This window comes from Theobroma cacao, chromosome 5, assembly GCF_000208745.1.
Source record: "Theobroma cacao cultivar B97-61/B2 chromosome 5, Criollo_cocoa_genome_V2, whole genome shotgun sequence".
NCBI lineage: Eukaryota > Viridiplantae > Streptophyta > Magnoliopsida > Malvales > Malvaceae > Theobroma > Theobroma cacao.
In genome coordinates, this window is record NC_030854.1 from 7,946,360 (window position 1) to 7,957,739 (window position 11,380).

Below are 11,380 nucleotides of genomic sequence, written 5' to 3' on the forward strand. Positions count from 1 at the left end.
GGATTAAAGAACAGGATGTACCCAAGACAGCATTCAGGACTCCGTACGATCATTATGAGTTCTTGGTCATGCCTTTCGGGTTAACTAACGCACCGACAACTTTTATGGATCTCATGAATAGAGTGTTCCACCCTTACTTGGACAAGTTTGTTATTGTGTTCATTGATGATATCCTGGTTTACTCGAGAGATAATGATGAGCACGCTACCCACTTGCGTATAGTATTACAGACTTTGCGGGTAAGACAGTTGTATGCAAAGTTTTGGAAGTGTGAGTTTTGGTTACAGGAAGTGGTATTCTTGGGACACGTAGTATCGAGAGCTGGAATATATGTTGATCCCAAGAAGATAGAGGCAATTTTACAATGGGAGCAACCTAAGATAGTGACGAAGATTTGTAATTTCCTCGGATTAGCCAGTTATTATCGGAGCTTTGTTTAGAGGTTTTCCTTAATAGCAGCTCCTTGGACCCGTCTAACTCGTAAGGGAGTTAAGTTTGAGTGGGATGATGTTTGTGAGAATCGATTTCATGAGCTCAAGAACCGGTTAACCTCTGCTCCCGTTTTAACACTTCCTGTTAATGGTAAGGGATTTGTAGTATATAGTGATGCCTCAATGTTGGGGTTGGGGTGCGTATTGATGTAGGATGAAAAAGTTGTGGCTTATGCTTTTAGACAGCTAAAGAGGCATGAAGCAAATTACCCTACCCATGATTTAGAGTTAGCAGCAGTGGTGTTTGCTTTAAAAATCTGGAGGCATTATTTGTATGGTAAGCATTGTCAGATATTTACAGATCACAAGAGTTTAAAATATTTGCTCACTCAAAAAGAGCTTAATTTGAGGCAAAGGCAATGGTTGGAGTTGATAAAAGATTATGACTTGGTGATAGACTATCATCCGAGAAAGGCGAACGTTGTAGCTGATGCCTTAAGTCGTAAGTCTTCATCGTCTTTAGCAGCACTTCAGAGTTGTTATTTTTCAGCATTATTAGAGATGAAATCTCTTGGGGTCCAGTTGAGAAATGGTGAGGATGGATCCTTATTGGCAAGCTTCATAGTGCGACCTTCGTTACTTGATCAGATCTAGGATATTCAGAGGTCTGATGATGAGTTAAGAAAAGAAATTCAAAAACTGACTGATGGGGGAGTCAGTGAGTTCAAATTCGGAGAGGATAACGTATTGATGTTTAGAGACCGAGTTTGTGTTCCTGAGGGAAACCAGCTACGACAGGCGATCATGGAAAAAGCCCATTCATCTACCTATGCATTACATCTTGGAAGCACCAAGATGTATAAGGGAGAATTATTAGTGGCCAGGTATGAAGTGAGACGTAGCGGAATTTGTAGCAAAGTGTCTCGTATGTCAGCAAGTTAAGGCGGAGCATCAGAGGCCAGCAGGTACACTTCAGTCTTTACCTGTTCCTGAGTGGAAATGGGAGCATGTAACTATGGATTTTGTTTTGGGACTGCCGCGGACATAGAGGGGAAATGATGCAATTTGGGTGATCGTAGATCGGTTGACTAAGTCTTCCCACTTTTTAGCTATCCATAGTACATACTCTATTGAGAAGCTGGCTCAGCTCTATATAGATGAGATTATAAGGCAACATGGAGTTCCCGTTTCTATAGTGTCAGACCGAGATCCTCAATTCACTTCTCGATTTTAGCCAAAATTTCAAGAAGCTCTCGGAACCAAATTGAAATTTAGCACTGCTTTTCACCCATAAACGGATGGCCAGTCAGAGAGGACTATCCAGACTATGGAGGATATGTTGAGGGCTTGTGTCATGGATTTTCTTGGGAGTTGGGATAGACACTTGCAGTTAGTGGAATTTGCTTACAACAACAGCTTTCAGTCTAGCATCGGTATGGCACCGTACGAAGCTTTATATGGAAGGAAATGTCGTACTCCACTTTATTGGGATGAAGTGGGTGAAAGAAAGTTAGCTAGTGTGGAATTGATCGATCTAACTAATGACAAGATCAAGGTTATACGAGAGAGGCTAAAGGTAGCCCAGGATAGGCAGAAGAGCTATGCAGATAAACGGAGAAAAGACTTGGAGTTTGAGGTCGATGATAGAGTTTTTCTTAAGGTGTCTCCTTGGAAAGGTAATAATTTGAATGCTTTGTGGTATTAAGTTTTATTTGATTATATTATTATGGTAAATTATGATATCTTGTTGGATAATGAAAGGTGTGATTCGATTTGCGAAGCGGGGAAAGCTTAACCCGAGGTATGTTGGACCATTCTGAATCATTAAGAGAATTGGACCAGTGGCTTATCGGTTAGAATTACCTCCGGAGTTAGATCGGATCCACAACATTTTCCATGTCTCCATGCTTAAGAAATATGTACCAGATCCCTCTCACATTCTCAAAGCACCTCCGATTGAGTTGCATGACGATTTGAAGTTCGAAGTGCAACTTGTGAGTATCTTGGATCGAAAGGATCGAGTACTAAGGAACAAGAGTATTTCAATGGTCAAAGTGTTGTGGAAAAGTACTCGAATGGAGGAAATGACATGGGAAGTAGAGCATCAGATGAGGAACCAATACCCGCATCTATTTGTCGAATCTGGTAAGTGAAATTTTGAGGTCAAAATTTTATTTTAAGGGGGGTAGAATTGTAAAACCCGACCCTATAAACACATGTCATGATATACATGCACTAAGTAGCATGTTATTATGCTAGAAAATGTTATTATGCTAGAAAAGCACCTAAGAATAGACGAAACTAGGTATCGTACCTAACGGTACACTTGAGTTGATTTAACCTCGAACTAGTTCAAATAGGAATTGTAGGATGAAATTTAATATTTTATAGTCCAAGAATGACTAAAAATGATTGTTCGGAGTTCGAGGGTGCATTTGGGGTAAAATGGAAAATTTTTATGTTCAGGGGTAAAATCGTTATTTTGCCACTTAAGATAATAATTTGATCATGGAGTGAAATTTTTTACCAAGATTAACTATTTGGAGTATAATTTAATGATAGAAAGTGAAAATTTTCAATTCCGACAATTTTCGGAACATAGGGGTAAAACGATAATTTTATCATCTCGAGGTAAAAATCGTAATTTTCACCGCCCAAAACTTGTCAAAATCATAAGATTTATTTATTTTTGGTATGAACAACTATGGTATGTTAAGTGGTGAAAAATTTAAGATTAAAGGATGAAATTTTAAAAATGGGCCAATGGAAAAGTGACACATGGCACTTTTTTAATTGTTTAATATTATTTTAATGGAAAATCAGCCCATTTAAACCCCATACTAAGTGCTGGCTGGCCATAAGGAAAGAACAAGAGAGAAAATAGAGAGGAAAGGAAGAAAAGAGAAAAATCAAAGAGAAACAAGAAAATTCAAAGGGGAATTCGAGTTTTTCGCCCGTTTACGAGTCTAACGGTAAGATTTTTCGACTTTAGCTTGATTTCTACCTTTCTTATGCCTTTGTTTCCATTTATCATGCTTGAGGAGAGAGATCTAAAAGTGACATCAAGGGCTGGATGAATTTCAAGGGGGGAGAAATTGAAATTTTTAGGTTTTGATTTTTAGTTAAACTGATAGTTTTAGTTAGTTAAATGTGTTTAGAAATTAAATTGGGCAAGAAAGCATTAAATTTTCACAATACCCACCCTTGGCCGAATCTGCAATGAGGTACAATGATGATGATCTGATTTTTATTCTAAGAGAAATGAAGAGAAAATGATGAAAAATGGTTAAATGTGATAGAAAAACAAAGTAGAAAATTTACCGAGTTAATGTTCCATTTTGGCCGAATTTTCCTAGGAGGAAAGTGAACTGAGTTTGGTGATTTTAGAAGGGTATCGGCTGATATTTAATGGTTAGAAATGTTGGAGAGAGAATGGGAAGATTTAGAGCTAAAATGGAGCGCGTTAGCAATTTATCGGGTAAAGTGCAAAAAATAGGTTAATACCGAGTTTAAGCCGTTTTAGGCTATTGCATTTCATACCATGCATTAGGATAGGATTTAAGTCAATTATATAGTGATTTAGCATCAATGTGGTGAATTGGGTAAATTTTGCAATGTGTCTAGGAGGAGAGCCTTCCGGTAAAGGCAAGCAAGTCGTACCCGACCAATAGTGATCGGGGCACCTAGGAAGCATTTCATCTATACAAATGGTGAGTAAACCTATTATTATTGTAAATTATCTAGAGTTTATTTTTAAATACTCTTCATGGATTTTATGAAATGAAAATGAGATTAAAATGGGATTTTTTATGTTTTAGAAATAAATGTGACAAATAAAAATATATTGTGTTGATTATGAAATTGAGTAATTGGAGGCTGTCAATTATTTTGAAATATATATATATTTTACTATGAATGGCTTATGATATATGAGTATATGTGACTATATTTTATAATTGCCTTGGGAATAAATGTAAGCTATTTTTACTATGCAGGCTGGGTAAATAAATAAAAGCCACGTTATATTGTCGAAATTTTATTAAAATTGGTGCGTTAGTCACTGCAGTGACGGGTTTCCGTGGACTGCCTATTAGAGGGGCACGATAAACCCAGTTTCATAGTTACTCCGGTTGTAGAGGTGAGGAGGGTAACTCCCGGGGTAGTGTTAGAGTTCACTTCAAGTCGAACCCCCACGTGAATGTGTAACTTGGCCAACGCCAAGGAACGGCTTGTTTTCAAAACTAGAATATGTTTAACATGTAAATATCTTAACAACCTTGGTGGACTCGGTTAGATGCCTCGGTCAAGGTATCCCCGAGGATTAGATTTTGGCTTGAGCCATGTTTTTAATAAAGGTTATAAGTCTTGACAACTGTTTTGGTAAATTACAAATGTTTTATGGTTTAAGAAAGAAATTGAAAACCTTATGAAATGATTTGTGATTTGTTGTTTAAACTTTCCTCCATTTTACTCGCCTTTAGATATTTATGACAATGTCTGTTTACTCATTGAGATTGCAAAATCTCACCCACCTCCTTTCCAAACATATCAGGCCTGTGGTAGCTTGCAGATACCTTATTTTGTCGAGGATTCCAGTTAACATCTCTATCTCACAGACAGTAGGTTACTATCACCAACACTTGGTGTAGTTGTGGGCCACTTGTCATTGTAATTATTATTGTACATTATAACTTTGTAAACTATTGTATGTATGACTTTATTTTATTCTCACGCTACAAAAATTATTTATGTATAGTTCTATAAAAATTGTTTTATAAGAAAATGAAATATATTATCAAATATTTTTATTTAGTTTAATTAGCCAACTTTTAACTCTAAATGAATTATTTAGATTACAAAAATTTATTTTTAATCGGCAGTGGATATTTTTCTACCATACGTTGTATCTTTATCAGGTTTCAAAATTTTTTGGTAAAAATGACCAAAATACCCCTATGTGGTAAAAATTTTATTTTGATTGTTTTTGATCTAAAATAGTTTATATTTTCTTAAAACTCGATATTTAACAACGATTGCTCACAAGAAAGGTAAGAAACTGATTCGTTAGCCTTGCGGGGTTTCGATTGGCATTCCGGATAATGAGTGTAAATCGAGACGTCGCAGCGGTTGTCATGGGCCCGAGAGAGGTTCCGGGTCGTGACATATATATATATACCCATCATCATCATGCACACCATCCCATCATCATCAGCTCATGTGCACTCCCTACTCACACATGGCTAGGTCATCACCGGTTTATGCGCACTCCCTACTCGCACATAATCGGATCATCATCGATTTATGTGCACTCCCTACTCGCACATAGTCGAGTTAATATCATTACACAACAATATCTTCATATGTATATATATATCAACATAATGTAGCAATATATGAATCCATAATAGCCACATATCACAACACAAAGATAATTTATCAAGGGCTTGTTCCCAAGGCACCCATTCTTAAGAAAAGTTTGATAAAATCATTTAATGTCTTGTGCAAACACATTCACATTCCCAAAAATACTCTGAAATACAAGTTCACTTACTGATCTTGTTGTTTCTTTTGCTTGACTCTAACCTCAACTAATGCTCCAAATGGACATGTGAGGCCTTGTTGGAACCTTAGTGTTTCATTGTAGTTGAATTCTCTTCCAATAGCTTCTAAACAATTATGAAAAATCTCTCTTTCTCTTTCTAAACCTCCAACTAGTGAGAGAAAGTGCTAAACAATGACTTTTGAGGGTTTTAAAGTGAGAGAGTGAAAGAGCACAAGGGTTCTAGTCAAAAGGGCACAAAGGTATGAAAATTAGAGCTAGAGAGAGAAAGTTGTGAAAGTTTCATATCAAGCTTCCATGGAAGATGGAAGCAACGTGAGTTGGAAGAAGAAGAAGGAGAAGAAGCTGCTGGAGAATGAAGAAGCTGCTGGAAGAAAAAAAATATTTATAGCTCAAGCTTATCCATTCCACTTGAAATTACGAAAATGCCCTTAGCACATTAGCTTGTTCTCCTTCAATCCTTGGTGCAATCTTTTTATTCTTTTGATACTTAAACAAGTCCATAATGGTCTAAACATGCTCGAGTTTACGAAACTTAAAAATTTTGACTCGAGGTGAAAAATGACCATTTTGCCCCTGTGGTGAAAATTATTGAAACTTCTAGTTTTCTTCGTGTTTTCATCATTACACAATATTTATTCGGTCTTATACCTATTTAGACCTTAAATATATCATAAAACCTTCTTTTGAGAGCTTTTTAGAAGAAATGACGAAACTACCCCTGGTCCATGTTATTGCGTCTATGCGTAGTTATGAGCCTATAGGGGTTGAGGTCTCACAGGATATATCCATCACCAATCATGAAATCAATTCCTCTTTCAAGGTGGACAATCATCTTGATATGTTATATCAACGTGGTTATGGTTAAAATCATCACAAGATATTTTAGTTTTCAATGATGCTTGATAAAATTCAAGACGTATAGATATGTGACCAATGGCCTTTCATGCCACATTAATGACAATACGTTTTCTATATTCCTTGTATTTTTTTATTTTTGTCTTTTCACTATTCATCCACTTCTATTGGGTTTATCCACTTTTGGTGGGTGATCCACTTATGATAGGTTATCAACTTTTGGTGGATTATCCATTTTTACTAGGTTAGTGGGTTAAGGCATCCATCCACTTCTGGTAGTAAAATTATTCTTAAATTTTTATGATAAAATTATCCATCCACTTTTGATAGTAAAATTATTTTTAAAATAGTGATAGTGTAAATTATTATGACGATCATAATTATTAAATGATGTTACATTCACTTCAAGGAATGGATGAATTCATTACTATGATCATAATTATTAAATGATATCACATTCACTTCAGGGAATGACGAATTTATAATTTTTTATTAGTAGCTTGTTGGTCGCATTTAGTTCAGGGAATGAACATTTATGATTTTTCATTAATAGTTATATAATAGCAAATTCACTTTCCAATCGAGGGTCAATAGTTAATATATACAACATGATAGTAAAATTCATATTAAGATTGATTTTTAGGGAATGAAAATACTAAAGAGATATCAAGTCACTTACCTGATTTATTATAACCAAAATTAAAAACCAACCACTTTTAAAGCTTGGAGATGATGAAAACAAAATCATACTAACACTTATCTGATTTGCTAAAACTAGAAATTAAAACCCAATAACTGAAATCTTTTTGAAGCTTGAAAATGAAAATAAAATAATACCAAAATTTGAGAGATTAGAGAATCAAAAATATGAGAGAAAGTATTTAAAGGGAGACAAAAAATCTTATTCTAATGTGTAATTACAAATGAAGTGAAGGGCCTATTTATAGGCCAACAACCCTTGAATCATAATTTTAATTTAATTCTTTTTAAAAGTTCAAATTAGATTATATTTTTTATATTTTACCCGTTAGATTATTTAATTTGATCTACAATTTTTGACTCATAATATAACAAACATTCACGCATTTGTTCGTAACAAAAATTAGCTTTAATTTTTATTATTCACATTCAAATAGTTAATTGCTGCATGTTAAAAAAATTTAAATCTAAAGTCATGGAAATCCAAAGAATCCAAATTAAACGTGACCCGATATCCAAATGATCCGAATTCACCGGTTTGCCATCCCTCCACTTAGTCGGAGGCTAACTACCTGATTATTAATTTAATTTAAGAAAAAGGAAAAAGGGGATATGCCCCAAACATAAATTTTCGAACGAATTTCCATTTTTCCAGTGTCGCCCACTTCGATCTGCCACTGTTCTTTCTTTTTATTATTATTATTTTCTTGCAAACTTCTTCCCTTAAATCGGTGGCAGCAGATTTCCATCTTGTCGAAACACCCAAAAGAGGAAAAGGAAAATTGAGACAGAAAATTAGACAAAAATTGGGGGTTAAATGTGAGCGATGTCGAGACCTTGGCTACTCGTTTTTCTAGTGTTTTTAATAGTGTTCACTTCACAGTTCGAATGGAAGCAGCAATTTGGCGAAGAAATTGAGCCAACTCCCACCGTTTCTCTCAAAGACCAATACGTTTCGAAACGCCAAGAATCCGTCAAAGAAAAGGTTTCGCCTTTCCTAATCCTCTCTCTCTCTCATATTGTGGATTCCGTAAGAATTTTTCTTGCACGATTTTATCTTTTTCAATTCGACAACATAATTTAGATTTTTGCTTGCAAAGGGTATAATGATAAAAAAAAAAAAAGTGAAGTGATTGTTGCCTTGTTTTGTTTTTAGTCTTTCAATTCTACCAAGTAATGGATTGAAACAGTGTTTTTCTTTTTATTGGCTTTTCATCTTTCCTACCAAGCAACTACTCGATTGCTTACTCCTAAAAAGTTTTAAAAAGGCTCAAACATGGCTTCTATGAATTGGTCATCCTCATATTTTCTTTCTATTTGTTAGAGTTCATTCTATGGTTGATTGCCACGCGATGATCTGGTTAGAGTTATATAAGCTCTGAGAATGTAATAGCATTTTCTTTTTCAATTAGCAGAACCAGATATACCCAAAGAGAGCGTATGAAACAATATGCATTACCATGAATGTTCAAATCTTTGGGTCATTTTGATGAAGATTACATTGCTGCGATGGGTGCTGAGATGCATTATTTACTAGCTAATCACTCTCTGTAGTGTTTTTTCTTTCCCTATACTTCTGCTCAACAAAGTAGAAACAAATACTCGGAAACATTTGAGACTTTTTGTTTAGGGTAATAACGATACCTTTTTCTTTCTTTAGCTCTTGCTAGGCCATGCTTTCAATCTGCCTATGAAACAACCTTGTTTCTTGACTTTTCTTAACCTAGAAATAGCTGGCTGCTTTGCTTTGCAAGCAAGCTTAGAAAATTGATTTTCTTAAGGTTTTATTTCATTGATGGATAAAAAAGAAGGTTCCTCTGTTTGTTCAGATGCCTATTCACTGAAATTTAACTTCTTAAAGGATCCATGCTAATTGGAGTGTATAGGACTTCTATTTAAATTTTCTTTGTAATGAACAAAATTAAAAGCATCTATATATTGCTAAATATTGTTTTGGCTTCGCAAGTGTTCACTAATTCTCAGCTGATTAAAAATTTCCTTACAACCTTCTTTTATCTTAATAATTTGTGCTATCAATTCAAGTGCCATGAACTTTATTAGATGGCTCATTCAATTTGTATCAAAATGTTACCCAGCAGATATAGACACGGTTGTTTTTGGGGGTAAAAGTTATGATACATAGCTAGTGTTCCAAAAAAGGATTGCCCTCGGTGGAACTGTTTGTTATAAATGTATTTGCTCACAAAGGTATCATTGTTTGGGTGGAACAGTAAAAGCTTTGGGCTAGTGAGCGTCCAAAGATTACACTTTGGTGGGTTTGGGACTGGGTAATTTCCTTTTAGTATATGCTTGCTAGAGGATGAACCTACTTGCTTATATCTATCTTTTCAGCCCATCTCAGCAAGTTTTGTATGGATAAGAATCATGAATTGCTAGCTCTGACTCTTGGACATACATCTGTATTTTGGTCAGAATTTTGTATGACATACTCACTTAGTGTCTTGATTTCAGTTTTGTAATTGCAATGCCATAAGTGAAAACCTTTAAGGAGCAAGATTTTGTTTTAGGTTTTGCCCCCTTCCACCTTCTAATTTTGTTAGTCTCTTGGTGAAAAGCAGCAACTCAAATATTTGAGTGTTCCTAGTCACAAATGTCATATGTTAAAATTGAAGTTAGGTGGGATTTATTTCTTCAATCTAGTGATACTTTTGAATTATTTGTTTAGGCTGGTAGCTTTTCTATGATTGTCTTATTGGAAGTTTTGCCCAAACTCCTCATCTAATACGACTTTTACATTATTTTTTAAAATTGTTCTAGTGTTTAAAAAAACACCTTAACATATATTAGATGTTCATAGTGCCATACAGTTATACCAGTTAGAGGGTACCTCAATATGACCCATTTTTTGTCTACATTTTGCTGATTTAGTTTGATTTTATTCTTCCAGGCTGCATTCATTATTTTTTCTGGTGTAGTTGCTTGAAGTGAATTGAAATTTCCAAGTGTTTTAAGATGGCATATATCATCACTGGGTATTAAGTGACTGATTAGAGTTGTTTTCTATTAACTTTGCCACAGATCATACTTTCTCAAGAAAGGAATATTCAGAAACTGAATGAGCTAGTGAGAAGTCTTCGGGAACAGTTGCTACTGTGTAGGGCTGAAAATGAGGTTATCAATGGCTCTGCATTTGCTTTGACGGAACATTTGACTGAGCTTGAGCAGCAGCCAATGTTGGATGACTAGTATTGTTGGGTCACATGCCAAAACATCAATACTGTTTGGTATGTGCAAGTAGATAAACCATGATTTCTTTCTTGCCCCTTTTTTTGTAGCTTCATAATGATTATTGTTTCAGTTGATTTGCAATGCATGACATGAAACTGTCTATATCTGATTTGATGGTTGAAGTTAATGTTTGTTATAATCTTCTGCAATAAAATGTTCTATCTCAAAGTGAATTTGTAGTTGAAAATCATGGCTCAACAGGTGAGCAGATAGTGTCCTGAATGGAGGTAGAAAGGGAAGTCAGTTTAATGGCAAATGGCAGAAATATATGAAATAAATACTGCACACGGTATGAAAATAGAGTAGAATTGCTGAGAACTATGAACATTAAATTAAAGGAATATAATTTTATTCATAACTTATATTATACTCTGGTAAATCATAGGCAACTTTTTTCAGGTCCCTCTATTTCCAATTGTAATAAATTATCTCTATTCTCTTATATACACACCAAACTATACTTGAGTTGGATTACAAGTTATTTATTTGTGTTGATTTGAAACTTGCCTTGCTATTAATTAAACCTGTTTCTGTTAAATCTTAAGCAACTGAAATAAGGTCTGTGAATCTCCGATCCTAATAA

General features: G+C 34.9%; 1 protein-coding gene across 1 annotated transcript; it reads left to right on the plus strand.

Annotated features, from left to right (window-relative positions):
* On the plus strand, positions 8,112-10,962 carry LOC18598355. The gene is made up of 2 exons (XM_018120645.1): positions 8,112-8,533; positions 10,588-10,962. Exons 1-2 carry the CDS (start codon positions 8,375-8,377, stop codon positions 10,753-10,755), a joined length of 327 nt encoding a protein of 108 aa, XP_017976134.1. The 5' UTR covers positions 8,112-8,374; the 3' UTR covers positions 10,756-10,962.

What these genes read in the sequence shown, in the direction of transcription:
- LOC18598355 (XM_018120645.1), top strand. Translation starts at nt 8,375, where the DNA reads ATGTCGAGACCTTGGCTACTCGTTTTTCTAGTGTTTTTAATAGTGTTC. An exon ending in AAGAATCCGTCAAAGAAAAG is followed by an intron (nt 8,534 to 10,587) that starts GTTTCGCCTTTC and finishes ACTTTGCCACAG; the next exon opens with ATCATACTTTCTCAAGAAAG.